Raw genomic sequence first — 25,840 nt, 5'->3', positions numbered from 1 at the left:
AAAGTGCTACAGAGTTTGTAATTCCTGTGGCTAATGCCTTTAAAAAGAAACAAATGCTACTGAGTTTGTAATCCCTATGGATAACTCTTTGTGAAACAAAGAAAGTGCATGTCTACGTTTGGAAGTTACTTCTCTGATTCCCAGGTGCTTTAGTCTACCTCACAGAAAATCAGATAACAGAATCCCGTGTCCTGGCTACAACAACCATGTATCATGATTGCCTAGCAAGGACACTATTGATCTCGATGAGCTTATTAGCTGTGCTTCAAGGTAGCTGACACTTTCGGCAATTCTTGTGAGAATCCTATTGGCTCGTGGGGCATATAGTCCTGCTTGTCTTTACTCGGATGTTTCTGGAAACTTGTCATTCTAAGATGTGAGGCTGCTGACCAGGTAGCACCCAGCTCCTCCACACCCTTTCTTCCTCCTCCGCTCTTGAAGACATGCATGTTTGTGAGCTTCAAAGTTACTTGTCGTTCAGAAGCAGCACATAGAGATAAGCGGGTCCTATGATGCATCTTGACACCCTCCCAGATTGCAGGAAATCCACAAGAACCAACACGTTACTGATCAGTGGACAAAAGCAGCTCCAGATGAGGTAGGTAGTACTGCCAGTCCTGAACTCTTTGGCAATCTCCATCCGAGAACAATGTAGCATGCACCTGATCTGAAGTACACCAAGCGTGCTCCTCTTAGGCAAGCAATGACAAGTTTTAACAGTTCCAACTATACCATAAACCACCAGCTGCCTGCTATCAATTTGGAAACTAAAAGTTAATTCACAACTCTCACTAGATTGCTGAAATATGTTGATATATGTTTGCTTTGTTTCAGTTACTGCTGTTCATGCACGTTTCTGACAATCTCTAAATGAAGGCTATAGTGCTTATGTGCAAAGGGCCAATACTGATTAGAAAACTGGAGGATGGAGTACGAATGATGTTGTCCTTAAATCGGCCTAATCACTAACGGGATGCGAAATTGTAATCATAAGACATGGACAGGCACAGTCCACATAAGGGTGCCTAGACAAGCATAGGAAAGAGCAGCGTCCAACAGGGGTCTGCCTAGACATGCCCTTCTTCAACCTCTTCATTGTGGATGTTTGATTTTATGAGGGGCCATTTCTCCAGACGGAGGGTGACAGGGGTCAAAAGTGGTTTATCTTCAACCCCTGCTTGATGCTCCTCTTCACTTTCTGCTTGCAGGAGATAGCTGTCCTGGGCCACGTCCTCCTTGGAGATCTGGATCCTGCTGTATTGCGTTATGTTGTGCTGATGGCTGACCTACTGAATTCTGTGTCTTTCTTGGCAGTCCAGGACTTCAGAGTTTTTGTTGCCCAGGTGTACCCGTTTCTGCAGGTATGTGGAATCCTCACTTCACGGTTTGGTGTTACTAAGTGTGGGTACGTTTGTGTTCATACCACTGGGGCGAATTCCTCCTTTTAACAATATGTGGATGTTTGTGGATAAGTGCAAAGCGTTTATTAGCTGTATTTTGTGCTTTGCGTTTTCCACCTCCTGGGTGTTTAGTTTTCCTTTTTATCTTTGATTTTTCACTGTTGATTTGACTCCGTATTTCCTTTTGTTTTAATATCTAGTGCCGTATACCACTTTGATGGTGGCACGGTTCTTGCAATCTTCAGTGTTTGCAACAATTAAAACCATTAGTGGTGCATGGCAGTCGTCAGCTGGTTATAACCCTTGTACCCATAAGAAGGTAGAGCGTTCCTTAAAGGCCAAATCGGTGAATAATGCTGAAATATGATGCAGTTTAATTAGCAGATGAACGCAGAGGAAGTGGGCTAGTTGATCAGGGCTTGAGGATATATGAGGTTGCTGAGAGAAAATGAATTGAGAAAAGGGGTGTGTCGCGAGGTGGGAATTGTGGGGGATTAATACTCAGATTTTGAGCACCACTTACAAATAAATTCTTTCGCGCATGGACAGGCTTAGGTGCAGATTGACTCACAGACGGAATTCAGTTGTGTAAACTTTAAAAATGTATCGTCAGATAAGTGGAAATTCACATGTTTTTCGTTATCTCATTTTGTTGGTTATTTGTGATAGGGTGATTATCTGGACAACATCATCTTAGACTATTCGTCCTTCAGTGAGAATCGAATGTCCCGTCGTTTGGTGATGGAATTTATTTTGAAGCTAATTTTACAGAACACCGAGCCACTTTTTGTCGAGGTAGGACAAGGTTTCTTGTACCTTACTATCGCTGTATATTCAATAATACATTCATTCATTTTACATTTCCATACCTAGAGTCAGTGGCGTAGCGTGGGTTGTCAGCACCCGGGGCAAGGCAAGTAATTTGCGCCCCCTAACCCGTGGATTTAGTCTCTTCCAAGATGTTGCGCCCGGTGCGGCCGGCCCCCCCTGCACCCCATACGCTACGCCACTGCCTAGAGTGTCCTTTTGAGGTTCCAGTGGGCTTATATTTCTTCTTTATGGGTTTCCAGGCTACTGTTTACTGTTAAGTTTCTTTGAGTCCGTTGCAGCTTTTGATATGAGAATACATAACAGTGAGGATATTGTACTGGAAGCAAGCTCGTCCTGTGCTGTGAGAATGCAGCCCGATCAGAAAATGCACATCAGATTACAAAACCATGATAAATAATACCCATGAGGACACTGCTATAGGAACAAACGAGAATCAGACCATTGAGCCATGAGACATCATACCTATCAGAAAACTGTACTATTAGCAATATATCCATCACTGTGGGGGCATCAAGGACTGTCACATGGAGTACGGAGTAACAAAAACATACTGCGCCAATATAATAAAAATTGTCTATCAAACAACAGCATAGCAAATTAAGTCAAACAAATGTAAATTTATTTAGCTACCATTTCATATTCAGCCAGTGGCGCCTGCCGCCAATCTAAAGTGGTGGGACGGAGGCAGTTGTTAGGGGAATAATAAAAAATGGGGGAAAAAAACCTTATCTTATGCTCCCGCTGCCGACTGCCTCGGTACTCCACTCCTCCCGGGCGTCACTGTGGCCCAAAATACAGGCTCCCAATCCAGACGCTGTTCTCATGCTATACCAAGCATGAGAGGAGTGCTGGAATTGGCCTGAGCGTGGTGCTCTCACACTTACTCAAGCACTGGGAGCCTGTGCCATTTCTCCACCGGGCAGGGCAACACAGCTGGTTTGGAGAAATGTAAGTGCACATCAGTTTGGCTGCCCTAAGAAGGCAGGCCAAACCGACATGCGCACTTTACAGTACCTACCACTCCTCCTCCGTGCCATAGTCTGGCTCCGCCCCACCATGGCTGTCAGAGAGACAGTGATAAATGAAATGATAATAAAATTGTTTTATTATCATTTTACTTTTCACTGCCTGACTCTGAGCAGGGGGGCAACCCTCATTCACTATTACGAGCTATTCTTTTTCTGGTGCGCCTAGAGTTAAGTGCCAGAGTGCATCTCACACCCAAGCCTGACTTTTAGGAGCGTGTTATATGCATGTTTAAAGAAATCCCACAGATATTTCATAACGTTATTGTAGGCGCACACTCCCTCTAATCTTGAAAGCATCTTTGTCGCGTGCCATTAGCTCTAGGCTAAACATTCTGCTTCATACTCTCACTTCCAAATTATGTACAGAGCTGTATCAGCTCTTCCAAGAGACCCTGGTTGATACTGCAATCCACTGTAAACCTTGAAGGAGAGGGCAGGATGGGGCGGATTATTTTCATTGTATATCCCAACACAACAAGATGTGCTTCAGTTTCAGCTGACATTGAGTAGCGGAACTATTCCTCAAGAAGGGCCAAGGACGCCCGTTTTATTAATTTCCACGGAACAAAAAGTGCCACCTTCTAACCTCAAGCGGACTCGAGTTTACTCATCTGCGATTTAATACTTTAAAAATCGTGCAAAAGTGAGAAATATTATGATAGAAGGGATTTCTACCACCTTTGTCGGGGATATTGTGCATCAGGAATATTTCCCAGTTTAATAAGGTGCTATGAGAAATAATCTCCTTTAAGAATGACGTTTCTCGGGAAAGGGTGTGTTCTAGGTGGACAACAGACCAACAAAAGAAATGTGCCGGAGGAATTTCCCCCATAACTGTTCTTGAATTAAAATCCCTCCTCGAAAATTGTGCTGTGCGAATTAAGGGTTTGGCTGGCCCGAGACAGCTGGCCAAACACACATGCACTCTGAGGTCCTCGTCGCCCCCGTGGCCCCACCCCTTCCATCACAAAGGGATAATAAACCTAACTAGTATCCCTTAGTGGTGAAAGGTTTGCAGCTTCTGCTACTGGCGGGGGATGGGGGGTGGTGCTCCTCCGCCCTAATGGAGGAGCCGCCCCTGCTGGTAAGTCCATTCAAACGAGGGGTAGTGGTCACCAGTAATAATAAAATGTTCACAGACCCCATGGTGCGGGCCTTCACTGTCAGGTGCTTTAAGATTCCTTGTTGATATAATGTTTGGCTGTGAGGAGGGAGGCTGCATTTGCACTTGAAAATGATCCCTGGCAAGGCCAGACTGGCTGTAATAGGCTTTCTCAGTAAGGCCGGAAGAGGGGGGGCACTTATGTTACGGGGCCAGTTTTGTAGTGGTGCAGATTTCCTTGTATGCCCAACAGTTTTCAGGCAACAATAAAAGTCCCAACATAACTGGTGATTAATGTACCTCCTGGAGGGAGCTCTGAGTTTTATCTAGCACAGTGGGTTATCCTGCCTGCTGCAAAGAATGTGTAGTATGCAGATTACAGAACAGTATTTTATGTGCATACATTACTGGGACGCTGTTTTTGTCACAGAGATCCTTTCGTTACTGTGCAGTTGGTAAGTTACAATCATAATCTAGGACAGCGAGCTATGAGCTGCCATCAAAGAGCTGCATGCAAACCGCATGTTACACTTTACGAAGTTATGTTTTCTTCCCAGTGTTTGGTTATCCTAATTTTGCTAAAAAGGGGCTGTTTGGGTAGAAGTAGATTGTTATTAGTAAAGTCGACCCTAACCACTGTTACATTCGGAATCCTAAAATGTCGACCAGTATGGATGACGTGAATCCTACATCTTGTAGTTCCCTTTTGTTTTATATAACATTTTCTATACACTGATTTACACATGTATAATTCATTGTCTCTGTATGTATGTGTGTGTGTGTGATGTAATGTGCTCCATCACTCTACGCTGGTCAGAGAGACGCTGTAAACCAAATGAAATACATGTGAAAGAGATGAGAAGCACTGTTAGAGGGTGATGGTGAGGGAATCACTGAAGAGCCCCAATAGAGCCCTGTGTCGTGGTGCTCTGCAAGGCCATCATTTATTATGCTTTAAACACTAAGACAATTGAATATATAATGAAAAATGTGTTATGGAATGCCCTATTCTTGCCATTTTCCCCCTACCCTAATTTTCGCAGTTGGCCCAAGCCCCATTGTAGTGGTCAGGATTGCTTGCTATATACCCTGTGGGGGGCTAGTTTTACAACATTTGCCAGGACTGCTTTTGGTTCCCAGTCAGGCCCTAACCCTGTTCCCAACCTGTTAACCTGAGTCTTTTCAGGGAAGGAAGGTACGAATGACAAATTATATTGTATGCAGGGCTACTAGAATTATGCGATTGTGCAGCTGCAACTTTTTTTGCATAACCCTAGATTTACTGCGTTCACCACATATTCCATCGTCTGCTGCATAATCTGTCGATTTTAACAAAAATAAAATTTGTTTATAGCTCAAATGATTAAAATGTTACTAAACACCCTTTATAAACCTTGACTGGGCACCTATCTGTTGCTTATTGCTGTATTTAGATATTAATCTGGTACTAATGACATGCAACTAATGGCCAGGCAGTGCTAATAATTGTAAAAATGACAAAATAATGAAGTAATAGCGTTTCGCATTACTCCACATATTTAGCCTTTTCTTGCTGCATCATTTACTCAGTCCTGCCGCATAAATTGGCCTACCCCTGTTGCATAATTCTAGTGATCCTAATTGCATGTAATTACATTTCTATAGCGCCTACTACTCTTGACAAGGGGGAGCAAGCGCTATATACATGCAATAAAAGGGAAGAACATGTTTTCCTTTTTTAAAATGGTATAGCAGTAATTCAGTGTCCATCAGGCAGTCCAACATATTTTACCAACAGCATCTTGCATTCTGAGGCTCTTGTGTTTTTCTAAAAATTCAAAGTACTGCCTAAAAAGTCAGACCATGCAAAATGATATTGGTATGTATTGGTCTGGTCAGGAGTTACTTGTTTAGGTGGTTGATTGTAGGTGGCAATAGCACTTATTAGTGGGGTTGGGGACTTTTAAAAGATGGTCATGTGGGAGGTCTGTGAGCAAAATGCTGCTATCTGCCTGTTCTAGCCCAGAACGAAGGCCAGCCATGGCCCAAGAGTTAAAGTTGCCTGTGAGTCTGTCAGGCAGTATTGGTGTCAGGGTCATGGTTTGATAATAATGTCATGTCACACTGTTACTTTAACAGTCATGCAGTTACTCTAACATGCCATACAAAAGGAGCAGAGAGCAGCCCGTCACAGTGCTCCTCTACCTCATGATTGCAGTCTAGCTCAGTTTGGGTATGGCGGATTGTGCACCACAGTAGGGACAAACATGGCTTGCCATATTCCACTGCAACTTGTCAAGGGCTGCTGAGTGCTGATCTCACACACTCCACCTCAAAGAACGCAGTATGCCTCCTGCCCTGGGTATTTCTTAGCTGTACATGTAATGGACTGACAAGTGAATGTACATGGCACTGTGCACAGACAGCACCTGTCACTGCGCCCAGCAAAGCTTTTTGCCATGGCAGCTGGTACCCACCCTGCCGCCTTCAACCCTATGCCTACTTCAATCTGGCAAATTAGTCCTGTCCGTTAATTCACCTTCTGCTGAGACACAGTACAAATACCTTCTATTGTTTGAATGTCTGCCTGAAGAAGGTTTTTTTTTAAAGCCGAGGCTTGGTTCCAGATACAACAGTTCACATTAACACAAGTTAGCGACTGTCTGAGGTTGAGTGGGAATGACATCTGGGTGAATACACTAAACCATTCCAATTTCCCATTAAAGCAATAAAGTAGCATGAGGACACAACACTTGGTTTTGAGAAATAAACATTCTCTAGCCATATTTATTTTTGTAAAGATACATCAATAACATTTCTTGATCGTGACACACTTCAAAATACTTATATCATGTATATTGAACATCCATTTCAATACAAGGTAGGCATAACATTTACTGTCTCAAATTCTCAAAATCATGGTTACCCATCGGGCTGGCACTTCAAGCTCCAACCCAAAAAATGTGATTTGGTACCCCCAGATTTCCTCTATGACCCCTGCTTAGAACTTGACAAGGTGGACTCATGCACTTCCTAATACATGTGAAGCCCCCTTGGGTCAATTAATAAGTTTGACCCAAAACCATTTTAGAGCGTTCCAAAATTAGATACCCCTGACACCCTTGGAAGATGTGCCTCGGTAACTGCCCATATCTTGGTCCCTGGTGTTAGAACATCTCCTGAAGCACCCGTAGGCATTGTAAAAGAAGCACCTATTGGCAGCCAAGATATAGTTACTGTAGCGCCCAAACTGCAGCGGACTACAGACTGCTGATCCACTACTCCTCCATGGGGTAGTGATTGGAGTCTAATTCAGAATTCATCTGACCTCATAGGGGTCCTGTTTTCACAGACTGCATTGCCAGATCTCTGGCTCCTGCTGAAAGTTAGAATTTTCCCATACAACGGCAAGAACTGCCATTGGCCACCACCTCCCCCCTCCCACTGGTCCCTGTCTAAATGCCGGTGACACATGGAGCCTCCTTTGTTCATATTCGTTCTTTGTCTTTTGCTTTTCTGTCCAGGTCCACTTTGTCCTTTCCATGTACTGAAGTGTATTTTTACTTTTACCACATTGTCCATAGGCAGTCACCTGGGCTTCAGCACTGCTTATACTTTCATACTACTCTGTCGTCACACTTTTTATACACCTGTTCCTTTTTTCCTGCTCCCAGGAGTGCAATCCTGAAGTTGGTTGCACTTCTAGAGATTCATCAGAATACCTAGAAGGCATAAGTGAGTTTCTGCACAAATAAAATTAGTTCCTGTGCATGCAGAGAGAGTAGGTCTCTGTCATAATCAGACCTCGTCCTATTGGAGAGGGGGGCACTTTTACAGATAGAGGTGACCTTTTTGCCACAGTTTTATGTAGCACAAAACCGAATGGAAGGTAACAGGGCGCTTTACAGGAGCACAAGTGACATTATGCAAGATCACATTTATTTTTTAGACATTGGCAGATTAAGGGATTTTCTCAGAATCGGGGGATGATGAACTGGCAGATAGACTTGATCCTGGTTCCTCAGTTCCAAAGGTGGCAACTCTGGCTATAACAATACAGCAGAGTCTCTCCATACATAGTCAGGAACCCCTGCACAGATACAGCAGTTTGTGCAAGGATGGCGCTGAGCTCCTCTAGATATAATTTTGAGTTTCTTTGCAGACAGTTTATTTCACTGAACCAGAGCAGAGTCCATGTATACATAGAGCTGAGCCCCTACACACAGAGTTATGATGATTCATACATGGTGTTCAGCCAGTTCACAGGCAGAGTTCAGTATTTTCAGCATTCATTTCTGCAACATAAAATTTGAATTTATATAGGGACTTGGCTACCAGTCGCCAGCTCGTAACCTGTGGGAGTGGTTAGTGTCTGAAATAGGCTCTCTGCGCCAGGGAGTCAGGAGGAGAAGGTAGGAGGGAGGATGAGAGTGAAAAGGAAGGGACTGAGGAAATACATTGTGAAAAAAGAGCAGCAGAGGCAAGATAGAGAATAGTGACAGAGAAGAAAGAGAACATATAAGACAATAAGGAGGGATGAACGAGAGGAAAAAGAAATAAGAGGAGAATGTGACTGAGATGGTAAGAGGAGAGAAAACGCACTTATGTTTTTTCAAACTAAGTGCTGTGTGGGGGGTGAAGCTGCTGCACATTTAATATACTGTCAGTTCCTGTTACTTTCAATCTGCTGACTTCTGTCAATGGATATAGTTTGTAGCAGTATCCTTCTTCTTCAGGGCATCATGTACAATGCTGTCATTCACTGTCAGTCCTGCTCCTACCACCTCTCTGGGTTTGTTTGCAGTAGGCAAACCCCAAATTGAGTGGATGGATGTGTGAAGCATAAAGCCTGTGAGAGCAGGTCAGCTTCAAGGGTACAGGAAAAGGGATGTTCTTTAGCAGGTTCAGGCTCCAATCATGGTTCCCTCAGCAGACAAAAGGTCTAAGCACTCCCCCAGACTGCCAGCCATTCCTTCCATCTTCCTGCAAGAGATCATCATCATCTATTCCGGTGGACGAACATGAGCTCCGTACTGGCTGGTGGTGCAGGTGGTGCCAACTCTCTGGAGCTACAACATTCCAATATGTGGGGGCAGCGGGTTCACGGACATGCTCACACCTCCCCACATACATGGGTCTAAGCCCAGGTCTCCATCTGGTTATCTACATATCACTCATTCTAATCCTGCAGCAGTGTGTCTCGTGCTGTTGATGCTGACAATAACAAGATTTAACCTATTTTTTACACAGCTTCAGCTCCTTCATAAATATGGCTGAAAATGTTGCTTACCAAAATAAATTTCTGGTGCTGCATAAGCACATTTAAATTTTGGCATCTTTAGCCAACCCTTCATCATTCGTAGAAAAAGAAAACATGACTAAGCGTAAATGTGGCCTTGTCAAGTACATGTATTTTTGTGAAAGACATTTAACCTCAACCTCTCAAGCAGAAACTGGCTTTATAGGTGTGATTTGCAATATTGGTGCTTTTCAGTCAGAGCAGCACATAGCTATTTCAGAAAGGATTGTTGTGCCAAAGACTGAAAAAATATTTATCACCCTTTCGTATACTATTTTAAATGATAGAAACCCCTCCAGTAAAAACGATACTCATCTTCTGGGCCATGATCTCTGTTCCATCCTGATGGGTACAATGTAGATTCATCATTACTTTTTTTTCAGAACTACTTAAATATTTGTTCTATTTCACGTTATACTTTAACTTATAGTGAATATGCACATAGTCAAACCTGAACCCTAAATGACAGATAACGTAATCAAGGTGTGGCCTCTGTTAAATACCTACATACCACAATAATTTGCATTCGGTCTACACACTAGACATTACAAGGAACATAGCATAATGCCTCTGGGAAAGCATCAAAAGAATCAAAGTGTTGTCAAGGATCGGTGAAGGTAAACTTTAAGAGTATTTTCAACTCTTAACCTTTTTTGAATGTTTTATTACATCAACTAAGGAAGAAGATGTGGAGTGGTGACTGTAAACAAAGGGACCTGGTTTTGAACTCAGCTTGGCAGTTGACCTAAAATTGTGCATGTCTGGGCAAATCACTTAATCTCTGATGATCTGATGATGCCTTAATTGAATGTAACTGTGTGTAATTCAAAGATGTAAGTCCTCACTTGATGTATGTAATCTTGCTTCTGCTTCCATCACTCCTCATAATATACTGCACTCTGTTGCTCCCCAGCTAAGACTGGCTATAACAATATAAACACACATGTTTTTACCTTGTGACGTTATCCCGCTTACTTTGCTCTGTGAATGCACTTTCTTTTTTAACTCTTTGTGAACCCCCTCATTTTGTGACATTCAGAGAGAAGTCCCATGTAATGTTCTTTATCCTAGTGCGCGTGTCACACTTTTATTAGGGTTCATATAAGTCTACTTGATGTCTGTGGGAGCACTTTCTTGTGTTTATTCGGAGATACCCATACAAATCATCTTGTTCCATGGAAGTTTTTGTTTATTATTATGTACCTTTTGTTGTTTTTGGTAGTAGAAGACACCTTTCCAATAAGGCGTCAGTGCTTTCTTTTCTGAGTGTCAGACATGCACATGACTCTCTCAATACCTACCATCATGCAAATATCCGATGCTCACAGATGTGGTGAATACTCTTAAAGCTCCAGCAGTGCTTACGGTCAGAGTGGAAATTATTGGCAAAGCCAATAGATCTGGCTGTAATGTGCTGATGCATTAAAATACAGACAAGTAAAAATGCTGTTTGCATGTGTTAGCACAATAAACCCAGATATATTCACAATGTGTGCTTTCATACTGGCTCTGAGGACATTTCTAGCCACATTGTGTGATATGGTAGCTCTCTCACTGCAGCTTGAAGTACTAGGACCCCCCCCACACACACAAAGTTCAGGTCTAATTGCGCCCCTGCAACTCATGATGAATGCTACAACTCAAACTCTTCCCCAGGCAAGTATGTGTGCAATATCACAATGGTAAGGCAGGCCTGTCTGCGTCTTTGCCTGGACCTGGATGCCACCACCTCAAGTAAGTGTTTTTTACACTACAGAGATGTCAAAGTGGCTATCATCCCTGATCAACACATTTTAACTGAGGTACCAACACCAGTTATATACCAATGTTGGTGACCACCACTGTAAACCAATATACCACTCCGGTATAAGTAAATTTATTGCTACATACCACTCAAAAGAGACAACAGCTCTGCTTAGAAAACAATACCACGTTTCAATACAGTAAGTGAAGAATCCAAAGGTCTAGGTTTGTGTAATTGGATTAAACAGCACAGAATATACGATTTGTGATGACCCTTGCAATTAATTTTATATTTTGAAGATACCATAATGGAAAGTTTTACCATTGCCTTGGTACAGGTAAATTGTAATTTCTGGATTGTAACATTTTCTCTCGTGTTCCAGAGTGAAGATACACTAATGCGCTCTCCAAAGACACAGGCCAGCCAACTTTCCAGCAAAGAACTGAATGCGGCTACTGAAGACCTAGCTCCGCTCACCAGTGAATACCTTCGGATGGCCCTGATCCAGCAGTCTACAGCATCACTCAAAAACTCCACCATTCCCATCAGACATGCAGCTCGTATCCTCCAAATATATGTAGTATGACTGAGTGCTTGCAGGGTTAGTTGCAAATTGGGTTGTTGCGTTCCTCCTTGGATGGCTATTCAATTGAGTGGGTTGGTGTATGCAAAGTTAGTTTTGTGGGTGCGTTATGTTACCAGAATATATAAATCTTATTCCTTTACCAATAATGGTCTCCTGGCACTTCTGGAGTTCACTATGTCCAATTTTCTTAAGTAATGATTTGTATTGATTACAGAGACGCATACAATGTATCTTCTCCTATCATGGGTCTTTCTAGTTTAATGTCTGTGTAGGTACATCTTCTATAGGACTTTAGCATTTATTTTCGTCCCCTCAGGCCATTTCCTGGCCTGAAGTGACTGTTCCTTTATGCACACATGTTCGTTTGTGTATGAGTGGTCGGATGCATGTGTTATTGATTGGCTGATTGCATGCATAGCTAGTAGTTTGTGTGTGAGAAAGTTGTTGGGTGTTGGTTGTGAGCAAGAGCAGTTTGATGTTATTTCTACAGTGCTGTTACTGAATTCTTGACACTTTTTCAGAATTTCCTGTGGTGTATAGTTTGGGCTATGTGTACCTTTGTTACGTGTTTGGATATAGGTCAGACTGTTCACATATAAGGATGGTTAATTTTGTTTTTTATGACCTAGGATTATTAAGCATGCATGTTTTTTATGGAAGGGCAATGGAACAATTGTATGCACTAATGACAGGCTGTTTTTAGTGATTATATGCATGCATCGTTAGTTGGGTCTGTGAAAAGGAGCGTTTATAGCAACTCATTTTTTTGGGTCCTTTGCTGCAAACACGCGTATATGAGTAGTAGAAAGCATGGGTGACTGGATAAGTGGGTGGGTGTATAAACAATTATTTACATGTATGGTTGGCTTAGTGCATGCATAGTTTGATGTGCATTGCAACTTTGTAAGTTTGCTTGGCTGCATGCGCAAGATGTTCAGTGCATCCACGGTTAGTTGTATCAATTGGGCTCATATTTATTGTTGTGTGATTTTTTAGAAAGTTTTAGTGGTTGGTATGTAATAATAAGTTAAATTGGGTTGGTTGCCAATACAACTGCTTTGTCAGTTGTGTGGATATTGAGTGTTTCAAGGTGGTCTGTTCTGTTCAGCTCAGTTCATCTTTACCTGATTATAAAAATAATCATAAAAGAATATAGATACACATAAAACCAGACACATTTTTTAAAAACACAATAAAACTTCAGATAGTTAAAAAATCACGCACTACTACGAAAAGAGAGTAAAACCAGAAATCTATTCCACTCATACATCAAAAAAGATACCAAGGAAAGTTAGGAATTCAAGATCTTATTCCAAAACAGTGCACGCTTCAAAAAAGGGGAAACAGCCAGCATCACATCCCGATCATCTATTATTTGTAAGTAGAGAAATACTGTCCGAAATTGCCGAAAACACCTAGGGGGTTATTCTAACTTTGGAGGAGGTGTTAATCCGTCCCAAAAGTGACGGATTTACCACCAGCCGTATTACGAGTCCATTATATCCTATGGAACTCGTAATACGGCTGGTGGTATATCCGTCACTTTACCGTCACTTTTGGGACGAATTAACACTCCTCCAAAGTTAGAATAACCCCCCTAGTCTTCAAGATTGGGAACAAATACCCATGCCACAAAAAATCATAGCTGATAGAGACTTCTGGTTGCAGATTCCATACCTTAGAATTTCCTCTGAAGTCTGTGTGGATCTGAAGATTTTTATTCAAGCTGTACCCTTGCGCACCGTTAGGTGGTGTTGGTTGACTCCGAGTCTGTTTTTTGGCATTGTGGTTGCCAAATATGACATCACGGGTCATATATAGGCACCATCCCAGCATGCTGACATCAGTTCTTTTTCCGTGCCAGCCTACTTGCAGATCTGGAGAAGGGCTACCCTCAGTCACTTTTAACTGAATTTTTGACTTTGTCAAAGTTTTTGAGACTTTTCTGGTGCATCGAGGATGTCCAAAAAGATTGGGACTCCTTCCACCACATGTTGTTGATGACGAATCTGCATTTGGTGTGTTTGTGGTGCTTGGAGCGCGACCGCAATCCAAAGTCGTGCTCCGACTGCCAAGCCATGAACCCGAAAGCTTTGAGAGGAGCAGTCCTTGGAGCTGCTCATGTCCCTGCTTTCGGCTCTGCCTCAATCCCGGTCTCGGTCGAGAGGAAGTTCCCGAGACCGCTCGCAGAGCCACCACCACCACTCCTCTTCATCCCATTTTAAAACTTCGGGACATTTGGTTAAGAAGAAGTCGAAGAAGCACAAGCACTCTTCGACTTCACCCCGTCTGTCGGACGACGCAACGCAGGACAAGGAGCTTCCTTACTCTAGGCCTCTGCCCTCTGAGTCTACTACTGGGTTGGTATCACACCTCCCCAACTTTCCGGGAGTTGGAGCCACAGAGAGATTTACATGGCCATGTGCCTCATTTTTGGGCAGGCCAGCCCTGTTTGAGAGCCCTCAGGCTCCACAGGGTTGGCAGGGGCCCCTTCGGGTTCCACACCAGTGGCTCCGGCTTTGGTTCCAAGGGGCAAACAAGGATCCGCTTCTGGATTCAAACCAGCATCGTTGTACCTCGACCTTCCCCGACTTAGGTTCCGGCGTCGACGCTCCCAGGTCCACGGGCGGCGTTGACCCTATACTCATCGTTGACTCTGAAACTGAGCCAGAGCAACATTGCCCCACTCTGATTCCATCTACAACAGGGCCTTGGGTCTCAAGGTCAGATTTCGACCCTTATACTTATGCATCTGACTTCAGCAAGGGTATGGAGGGATCGCTGGACTCTTTAGAAGACCTGATGGAAGATCCTATTGACTGGGCTCAGGAACTGGGCAAAGCCAGCGGGTTGTATACCTTACCGACACTGGTATGCTGTCTCCCCCTACCGTGACTACAGAGGAGGGAGCTCCGTACTCCATGATGTTGAGAAGAGCAGCCGAGGTCTTGGGCCTCAAGCTGCCTTCAGTGGCTGTCAGGACTAATCTCCTAATTGAGGTGCTTCAACCTGTGGCTTCCACATCAGAACCCCTTTTGCCGTTTAATGAAGCCTCACTAATGTCCTGCTGGGCACATGGTTAAAGCCCAACACAGGGGCCCCTGTGAATAGGATAACCTCCTGCCTTCATAGGCCTGCGCCTAACGACCCGGCTTTCCTGGCCCAAACCCTACCGATGAGAGCTTACTCATAAAAGCCTCGACCTTCCATGCCATGCTCCCTTTCGCTCCCCCAGATAGGTAATCAAAGAGGCTGGATCATCTTGGAAAGAAGTTGTTCTCTTCCTCCAGCCTGGCATTGCGGTCGGTGAACACTGCATGCCTTTTTGAGCTGCTACACCCATACTTTATGGGACACAGTGGCTCATGTGCAGCCACATGTCTTGGAGGAGGCCCAGGCCATTCTCTCCCAAGCTGTTGCTGGTATGAGAGATGTGACAAAGTTCACCATCAGATGTGGGCTGGGATGGATACAACTGACTCCCTGGGCAGATCGGTTGCATTGATGTTGGCTGAGACGTCACTTCTGATTACGTACATCTGGCTTTTCAGGGGATCCACTCCACACTGATGGGCATGCCCTTTGATGGCACAGCCCTCTTCGGGGACAAAGCAGACTCGGCGCTCAAGCGCTTTAAGGAGTCACTTGGCCTCACTGCTGCCACTTGACCCCCTCAGGCTGCTTTTCACCCCCTTTGTGGTTACAGAATGGGTGCCCTACCACGTCCGTTCCCTGCTAGCCACCATGCTGTGCATGCTGCGCAGCCTCTGTGTTGCCGAGGGCGTGGGACCCAGCGTTTGCATGAATCTTGGGGCCAGCAGTCTAGTTAGTCCACCGCCCACCCCCCATCTCTCTGCTGCAGCCTCCAAGCCTTCCTAATCTGGTACTTACCCACCAGGGACCAGTCGGTGGCAGGATTCGCCATCACCTACCCCACTGAACCACCATCACGTCAGACAAGTGGGTTTTGCAAATAGTCCGAAGGGGCTACTCCCTCCCCTTCAAGAATGCCTCTCCTTCCATGCTACCATCTTATGATCGAATGACAGAGGATCTCCTGGCATTTCTCTGCGAGGAGGTTACTGTTCTCTTAGCCAAGGGAGCCATAGAGAGGGTCTCTGTGTCAGAAGTAAGTTGTGAGTGTTATTCCCGCTACTTTCCGATGGCCAGAAAGGACAAGGGCCTTTACCCTAACCTCTATTCCGATCCATCAATCTCTTCTTCAGGAAGGTGAAGTTCAAAATGCTCACTCTGGCTCAGGTCCTATCTGCCCTGGACCCTGGATGGTAGTGTTGGTCTTACAGGACGCTTATTTCCATATTCCCATCCTGCCTGCCTACAGACATTACTTGCAGTTTGTGGTAGATCACGAGCATTTTTAATTCATGGTGCTCCACTTTGGCCTTACCAGCGCCTCTCGGGTGTTTCAACAAAGTGATGGTGGTTGTTGCAGCTCATGTGCGTGGGTTAGGGGTTTCAGTCTTCCCCTACCTCGATGACTGGCTGTTAAAGGCAAGCTCACACCAGACTGTCATCTCACACCTCCAGACTATGGCAAACCTCCTGCATTCACTGAAGTTCACTATAAACGTGCCAATGTCACACATGACTCATACTCAATTTCCTGAGAGCTGTTCTAGATACAGTGCAGTTTCAGACTTATCCTCCCGAGCGGCGAGTCCCGGATATTCTGGCTATGATATTGATGTTTCAACCTCTATCCTGGATTTCGGTGAAAATGACTGTGAGGCTGCTGGGCCTCATGGCCTCCTGCTTCCTGCTAGTGACTCATGCCAGATGCACATGCAGGCTCAGCAGTGGGACCTGAAGTTCCAGTGGGCTCAGCATCAAGGAAATCTCTCCGATATGGTCCAGATTTCAGAGGGGACTGCAGTAGATCTGCAGTAGTGGCTTCTGAACTGCGATTGGGTTAAGGGCCTATCCCTTTCCCTGCCCCAACCAGATCTCACTATAGTGACAGATGTGTCACTCCTGGGATGGGGCGGCCACATGGGAGAGGCGGACATCAGAGGAGTTTGGTCTCTGGTGGAGTCAGAGTTCCATATCAATCTTCTGGAACTCAGGGTGATCCGACTGACGCTGAAAGCATTCCTTCCCTCTTTCAAAGGGAATGTGGTGCAGGTGTTCATGGACAACACCACTGCCATGTTATATTGCAACAAGCAGGACGGAGGGGGGTTTTGGACCCTTTGTCAGGAAGCTCTCCGCCTCTGGACATGGCTGGAACAGGAGGGCATATCCATGGCAGGTTTTCTGAATGCAGAGCGGATAAACTCAGCCGTCAATGCCTGGTCAACCAAAAATGGTGTCTCCATCTGGATGGGGCACAAGGTCTCTTTCAGCAGTGGTGAAAGCCTTGGTTATATCCTTTTGCCACTGCACAGAACCCGCAATGTCAGCTGTTTTGCACATTGGAGTTTCCAAGATGTCACTCGCTTGGTGACGCTTTATTTCTTGAGTGAAACTCAGGCCTCCTTTACGCCAATACCACTTCTACTCAGAGTTCTCAAGAAGAAGTCATTCTTGTGGCCCTGGACTGGGCAAGAAGAGCTCTTGAGCATGGCCATCGATCCCGTGATCAGATTGCCCATTCGGGTGGATCTTCTATTGCAGCAGCAGGGGATGGTTCTCCTCCCAAACCTGTCCAATCTTCGCCTTCTTGCATGGAGATTGAGTAGCGATAGTTTGCAGCTTTTGACTTTCCGCCCGAAGACTGTGATGTAATCTTGGCAGCCAGGCATCCCTCCACCAAAACGGTATACGCCCGTCGTTGGAACAAATTTGAGCCATGGTGTACGGACAGGTCTGTTGATGCCCTCTCTGCTTCTATTTATGAGATTTTTCTGTTTGTTCTTTCTTTGGCCTAGCAGGGCTCTGCTCTCGGCACCCTCAAGGGTTATTTGTCTGCCATCTCGGCTTTCCTCCGGTTGCCTGAACAGCCTTCCGTGTTTAAATCTCCTATTGTTGGAAGATTTCTTAAGGGTCTAACCCCTCTCTTTCCTCCTTTGTCGTTCATAAAGCCCCTGTGGGTTTTGAACTTGGTTCTTACTTATCTGATGTGCGCTCCCTTTGAGCCGCTTCACAATTGTCCACTTCGCCTGCTAACTCTGAAAACAACCTTCCTTGTGGCTATCACCTCTGCCCACAGAGTGAGTTGCAGGCTCTTTCTTTTAAGTCACATTTTCTCTCTGTCCACCCTGACAAGGTGGTACTTCGTACTAGGGCTTCTTTTCTCCCTAAAGTAGTCACTCCCTTTCTTGTAGGCCAGTCCTTCACCTTGCCTACTTTTTACGCACCGCCACATGCTCCCAAAGAAGAGAAGAGATGCCACCGCCTGGATCCAAAAAGAGCATTGGTGTTCTACCTCAATCATATTCAAGTGTTCTAGGTGGATGATCAACTCTTTGTGGGCTATGTGGGCACGAGGAAAGGTCGGGCGGTGCAGAAGAGAACCATCTCAAGATGGGTCGTTCTCTGGATTAAAATGAGCTACACTTTGGCTAAGAAGCAACCCCCTGAAGGTTTGCAGGCTCACTCTACCAGGGCAACAGTAGCAACCACCGCTTTGGCACACATAGTTCTAGTCCTGGGCATCTGTCAGGCAGCAAAGTGGGCATCCTTGCACACATTCACTAAATACTACTGCCTGGACAGTCAGTTCCACAGAGATGGTTACTTTGGGCGTTCGGTCCTGCAGGATTTCCCAGTATGATCTTGGTTCACAGACCCACCTCTCCGGGGCTGGAATTGCTTGGGTATCTATTCTAAGGAAAGAAATCTGCAACTAGAAGTCTCTATCAGATGAAAAAGTTACTCTCCTTCTGTAACAATTTATCTGGTGGAGACATATTCTAGTTGCAGATTCCGTACCGACCCACTCATCATTCCTGCCCTGCGAACTGATTTCTAGGGACAGGGACTTCCCTTTCAGGGCCCTAGTTCTGGCGTATTAGTATCAGCGTTCTTCATGGTTCTGCGCTTCTCGCGTGGAAACTTGTGAAAAGAAACTGATGTCAGGGTGCCGGGGTAGCGCCTATATATGATCTGTGATGTCATATCTGGCGCCCACAATACCAGCGATGGATGCAGAGTCGATGGACGCCACCTAACGGCGCGCAAAGGTAATGCTCAAAGAAAAACCTTCAGATCCAGTCTGACGCCTGGGGAAATTCTAAGGTAGGGAATCTTCAACTAGAATATGTCTATATCAGACAAATTATTAACAAAGGTAAGTAACTTTTTCAAAAGCTGCAAAATAAAACAAAATGCTCCAATGTTTGAGGTGAGCAGCCATCACAGCGGAACTCCAGAATCCTATTTGAGTCAAACTGACCAGGAGGAAAGCACATGTGGACATGAACTGTACCCAGTCAAAACATCATTAAGAGGGATCACTCCCATGGGCACCTAACAGAGCTAAGTTAGGGCTCAGGACCAGCCACTCTTTTCAGAAGCAAAAACGAGTGCGTAACGGGTTTGGCAGGAGCCCTATATTCCCTCTCTTCCCTTGCATGGTTTAAAAATGAATCTCTGATTCACCTTGTGTCCTTCTTACTTATGCACCAAGGATTACTGAACATATCAGGGTGACCCAGAGACTGGGCAACAGTCTTAGCATACTTTAACCATGGGATTTAATTCCCTTGCAACACCCAAAACTGTCCTCGATAACATACACACTGAAATCCACAATGACCACGGGGCCAAATTTCACATGATCATCAAAGTAATCCAGATCCAGTTCCTCATGCACAAATAACGTGAAACTGGAAGTGACCACACCCAACAATCTCCTACAAAACGATTCTCTTAATTTTGGATTACACTACAATTGTAAATCCCCCATATAGCAGCTCCATACAGCAACAGAGAGGCCATCCATTTTGTATATCTTTAATAGGGGTATGCCCGTTGTACTGCCTACCGTGAGAGCAAATTTGAACAAAGCACTGCAAGCTTGACTAAGACGCGTGCTGCGATTTGAAAGACAAGGCCGCCAGTTACCTAGTTGGTCAAAAGTGACCCCCCCAATTAGGAAAATGCTGCTACTCTAGTTACAATCTTCCCCTTGATAGCTATGGGTTTAGATTTAGAATGCTGCTTCCCACAGACACCATATAATGAGTTTTCAAGGTGTTTTTATCCAGGCCCAGCTCGTCACGATTGGCTGTGTCCAGTCACCTTTTATTAGTACATGAATAGTTATGTATGTGCACATATGAATCTCAGTAAAAAATTGTCAAGCGATGATCATTTGGGTGAAAGAGCAAATGGCTATATGGATATAAAATGTTTAGAGTGAATGCATAGTTGATTGTATAGGTGACTAGGCTCCTACATTTGCTAGTTTGCAGATATAATTGAAAATATGTGGAGGTAGTTTGGATTGCCCATCATTTCATTATGTTTTTGGCTTCAGCAGTTATACTAGAATGCGTGTCCTAAGGTAGCTATAACCCGCACCTTCACAATGCACTGCTAATTTACCCCAGATATTACAGCATTCATGGCATATTATCAGATTATCAATGATGCTGTAAAAGATCACTGTAACATTTGCAGTAACACAATTGATGAAAAAATTGTGCATGGTGAGGAAGCAAGTTATAGTTACCTTAGGGTGTGAGCTATAGTTACCTTAGGGCACGAGTTATAGTTACTTGAAAGAACTCTAACTGCTCAAGCCCTATGGTTTTGTATGTTTAAAAATGAGCCTAACTATAATATTCCTGTAACCTGGGTGATCTGTCAAGCAGGGGCTGAGAAAAAAGCGTGGGTCAAAAAAAGTGTTTCCCCCATTATAATTTCCCTAGGGATTTTGAACACAACTACAGCCCGACCTGCTGGATGGAGTCACTCCAAATTTATCAGAAAGGTAGCTTTTGGTCCAGAAAGAAGCCTTTTTGTTTGGTGTTAATCCGTTCAGTAGTTTTTGAGATATTAAAAGAAATATAGATATCTAGAGGTGCAAAGGACTCATGAATAATAACAAGCTTGTGCAGAGACCTACAGAGCTCTGATTGGCTGCCAATACTTCACCCAGGAAATGCTGGCAACTGTCTTGGGACTCGGCTTCAGTCGAGTCCAGAGAAAATGGTAAAAAATAAGAAAAGGGGCAAGGTAGGGTCACTCTGACCCCTTAGCTCTGGTGCTGAGGGACCCCACCAGGGCAAAAAAGTACTTTTTTAATTAAAAGTTTTGCTGCAAAGTCACAACAGGATTGGGACAGGACCGTCACCTCCCTGGGGCTTAATTCACTATGAACGGGGGTGTTGAGGGGAGGTGCTGCCCCTTTGACCACCACCTCATTGGGGCTGAATAAAAACTGAATGTGGTGGGCCAATGCGGCCCCCTTTCAGCCCCGTGGACCACCACCTTCCTGTAGCTTAATTCAAAATGAATGCGGGGGCTGTGTACCCCCCACCCCCTCGTAGCCCCGGGGACTACCACCTCCCCGGGGCTTTTGAAATTTTGAAAACAGATGAAAAGTCCACTCCCAGTGAGCGGGAGACATTTTCCTTCATTTTCCTGTTAATCCAATCACTGCCATTAATCCGGTAAAACTCAGAACTTGTGGTACATTTAGCTGAGAGTCCATGGATGACTTGGTGCCTGACAGGATTTGTATCTGAATAAAGGAGACACTACCACCGGGGAGCAGATAGTCACACCGAAAACCACTCCACACAGGAAGCAGCCTGCCTTTGCATCCACTTTATTACATGTGGCTGCGGGCTCAAGCTCAAAAGGTCCATCATACAATAATAACTTAAGATAACACTACCTACCTCACACGCTAGCCGCTTTATCAAATGAATGTTACTACTAGGTCGACAATACAGACATCGGAATGATGGAAGACCCCAGTCTGCCATGTCAGCGTTTGAAGTTTTAGATCAAAGCATTTGTCGAGGGCAAGCGCTCAACTCTCTGAGCCATCGTCCTGCGCACAGCGGGAGTTGCAGGTTGTGCAGAGTGGCTGATGGGCATTGCAGGCATGCCGGGGCACTTAGTCCTGGTATTAGTGTACAGCGGCAGGAGGAAGCAAGCCTGTGACTGCCAGATGGCCTGTGTGTGTGTGTGTGTGCCTGCGTGTGTGTGTTAGTTTGAAGGTTCAAATCCTGGTATCCCATGTCAGTGTATGTGTTTATTTATTAGTGTTTTGACGGTTAAACATTCTAGTGATGGAACATTACGTCTTTTTGCCATCAAACTCTTTGAGTTGAATGTCATATCCATGTCTGGAAACTGCATAGCAAAGGGTCACGGATGGCCTAGAGGCTAAGGCCTCCGGCAGTGGCGGCTTGTGGGTGGGAAAAGGGGCGGGGCGGCGCAGCGCGGGAAGAACTAAAATAAAATAAAATAATGTAAAAAAAACTTACCTTAATTCCGCGCCACGCTGCTCCACTCCTCTGTCCTTGAGTCGACTGCAGGGACAGGCTCCCAGCCTGCACTGCGGCCAATCCTGATGCTACTCAGTGCAGCATTAGGATTGCAGCTGCTGCTGCTGGCAGGGTGTGGGGGGCGGGGACTCACCTGGTCTCAGGCTCTCACGCTGTAAGTTGAGGGTTCCAGTCTGATTACTTTTCAAATTCAAATATTTAAGGTATATCCCAAAATGTGATTGCACTCTTTTTACTTGACAAATACATTTTTCTTTTCAGTTTGTCCTAAATTATCTTATTCTAAGTATATAATTCATCAAAGTCTAGAAAAACTGTCTCTCTCTCTCAATTTTTTCTCTGTCAAAGTCTTCCTCTAAATGTCTCTCTCAATCTCTCGCTTTCTCTCTCTCTTCCATTCCATAATGGGAGAGAGAGAGAGAGAGAGACGAAGGCTGTGCATGGTGCAGTGTTGGGTGGTTATAGGGGGTTGGCCGCCATGGCGTGGAGTTGGGTGGTTATTGGTGTTGGCTGCAGGGCCTGGCTGCAGGCCATACACGGCGGTGGTTGAATCAACCTGTAATAATTAAAATTACTTTACGTAAAAAATCCATAGAAATTCACTCAAATAAACAAAGGTTACAGGAGCGTTATAGTTAGGTAATAGAATTTTTAAAAAAACATAGAAATTCACCTAACATAGCAAAAGTTACAGGGGTGTTATAGTTAGGCTTGCATTTTAAACATACAAAACCATAAAATTTCAGCAGTTCTAGTTAGTTATCTCAAGTAACTATCACTTGTGTTCTAAGTTAACTATAACTCGCGCCTGGGGATTATTCTAAGGTAAGGAATCTACACCTAGATAGTCTCTACCAGATAAGGCTTTACAAAAGGCAAATAACTTGTTCATCTGATAGAGACATCTAGTGGCAGATTGCTTACCTTAGCAAAGATACCCAAGCAATATCTATCTATAGGTGTGGCTGTGATACAGATTAGACTAAGATGTCATGTAGGACCAAATAAGCAAACCGACCGTCACACAGAACCTGACTGTCTAGGCGTTAGTGCTTTGTAGATATGTGCAAGGAAGCCTGTGTTGCTACCTTACAGATATCCAGGACAGGAACTCCCCGGGCTAACGCAGTGGTTGCTGTCTTGGCTTTGGTAGATTGAGTGTGCAGGTTTTGATGCAGAGCACTATCCATCATAAGATGGTCCACCTCTGCACCGCCTTCCCTTTTGTGGTTCTGACATCCACCAAAAAAGTTGATCGTTCATCTGGAATTCACAAGTACGATTAAGGTAGAATGACAAAGCTCTTTTTAGGTCCTGCCGGTTAAGTCTGTTCTCCTCTTTAGAGAGGTGAGGTGGAGCATCAAAGGTTGGCAGAGTGATGGACTGGCCTACATGAAAAGGAGTTACTACCTTCAGTAAGAAGGATGCTTGAGTTCAAAAGACCAGTTTTCTGGGTAGAAGGTAAGGTACGGAGGATTTGTAGACAGTGCCTGTAACTCACTGTCCCTCTGGGCTGATGGTATTGCCACTAGGAATGACGTTTTGATGGTTAGAAGTCTGAGTGGGCAGTTGTTGAGAGGTTCAAAGGGAGCACACATCAGAAATGTAAGAGTCAGGTTGAGATCCCACTGTGGGCATAATAAAAGGCACTGGTAGGAACTTACGCTGGAGACCTTTCAGGAAACTATCTACTATAGGGAAGTTGAAAAGAGAAGGCTGATCTGGCAACTGCAGAAATGCGGAAATGGCTGAAAGATAACCTTCCCCAAGCAGAGCCCTGCTGGGCTAAGGAAAAAGCAAACAGAAAAAATTGAGAAGGAGGTGTAGACAAGAGCATAAGCATGTTTATCTGTATATCATGTCACAAACTTGTTCCAATGACAGATGTATACTGTCTTGGTGGAGGGATGCGTGGCTGTCAAAATATAAAGCCATAATTCGGGCTGAAGGTCGAAAGCTGTCAACTGTCACCACTCAGTCTCCCCGCATGAAGGCGAAGCGTTTTAAGGTTCGGGTTCAGAACCCTGCCCTGTTGCTGTGACAGAAGATCCTCCCGAAGAGACAGCCTGATCGGAGGACTGATGATCATGCTTAACAGCTCGAGATATCAGACTCTCCATCCCCAATATGGAGATGCAAGAATCAGTTGGACCCAGTCATTCCTGATCTTCTTGAGAACTCTGGGCAGGAGTGGTATTAGCGGCAAAGCATACAGGAAGCCAAAGCTTCACTCTAGATAAAAAGCATCTCCGAACGAGAGCTGCCTTGAAAACTCCAGCAGGCAGAACTGCTGACATTGTGTGTTCTTGGCACCAGATGGAGACACTATTCGTGATTTGCTAGGCATCGACAGATGAGAATGTCCCAGCCATGTACAGAGGCACAGCACCTCCTGACAAATGGTCCATGACCCCACCCTGTTTGTTGCTGTACCACATGGTGGCAGTGTTGTCTGTGAACACTTGTACCAGCCTGATATATGCATACTGGACAAGAAACATTGCATCAGGATCAATCAAAGTTTCATGGCCCCTTCCTGCACTCAACACTTGTAAATGGCGTAATATTCTCTGTAAAACTGGATATATACAATACATATATGTTTTATGTATTACAGAGTGGCTTTAGCTACTCTGTAGTTATAGTTCGGCTTACCGGAGATGGGAATTCCTCAGATTTTTGCCTCTTAATAATTTTGCACTCATTTGACAAATCTCTGCGAAACGTTCAAGAACTGTTGCTCCAGTTACAATGGCAGAGGATGGAATTTTTTGTGGTGTTTGGCCAAGGCAGTGCAAAGAAAAATTGGGGGGTCCCAAAACAGGTTTTGACCCCAATCTATTTTACATAGACTTTTAGTATTGGATATAGTGGCAAAATGACTGAACAGATTGTAATAAAGTTTCACAGCAATGTACATTAGACTATGTAGATGATAATGTCTGCTGTTGTAAGGGATGTTATAAAGTGGTTATGAAGTTATAAGAACCAAGACCTTAGTGATGTTTGTGTTGCACAATAAAACTAAAGTTCCAAAGAACCCTAAAAAATAAACAATGAACAACTGGAAGACCCATTTATGGTCACATGCTAATGGAAACCAATAGACAAACACATAACAAGTACAATACATCTTAATCTGCATTATTTGTATACTATTTGGCTCACAAAATAAGTGTGCCCAACAAGCCAAACAAAAAACATCTTCTTTAAGCTCTCCTGTGAAACAAAATGGGAAAGTGACCTAGCACTGAGCTACACAAACTACTACATGGAGGACGTGATAATAGGCCACAAGGAAAAAAAAAATCTCAATTTTTATAACTACAATGATTTACTTTCAATCACTATGTAGCACAATGTGTATTGAAAGTAGCAAAGAAGCCAAAAAAATAAACTGGACTGCATATGTAAAGTCCCAGAATTACTACATGAACAACTAAAGGA

At 44.4% G+C, this 25,840-nt stretch overlaps 1 protein-coding gene across 2 annotated transcripts in view; it reads left to right on the top strand.

The window, feature by feature from the left end:
- Nucleotides 1-25,840, top strand: part of LOC138300212 (restin homolog) — an 898,198-nt gene that overhangs the window by 804,926 nt on the left and 67,432 nt on the right. For both annotated transcript variants that reach the window (XM_069239250.1, XM_069239251.1), the window contains exons 19-21: nucleotides 1,209-1,361; nucleotides 2,070-2,195; nucleotides 11,766-11,943. In XM_069239250.1, the coding sequence (XP_069095351.1) occupies nucleotides 1,209-1,361; nucleotides 2,070-2,195; nucleotides 11,766-11,943 (457 nt within the window). The remainder of the gene's footprint in view (nucleotides 1-1,208; nucleotides 1,362-2,069; nucleotides 2,196-11,765; nucleotides 11,944-25,840) is intronic.

This window comes from Pleurodeles waltl, chromosome 6 (assembly GCF_031143425.1).
Source record: "Pleurodeles waltl isolate 20211129_DDA chromosome 6, aPleWal1.hap1.20221129, whole genome shotgun sequence".
Taxonomy (NCBI): Eukaryota; Metazoa; Chordata; class Amphibia; order Caudata; family Salamandridae; genus Pleurodeles; species Pleurodeles waltl.
The sequence above is the reverse complement of the archived record's forward strand: the minus strand, read 5'-3'. Positions and strand labels throughout refer to the sequence as shown.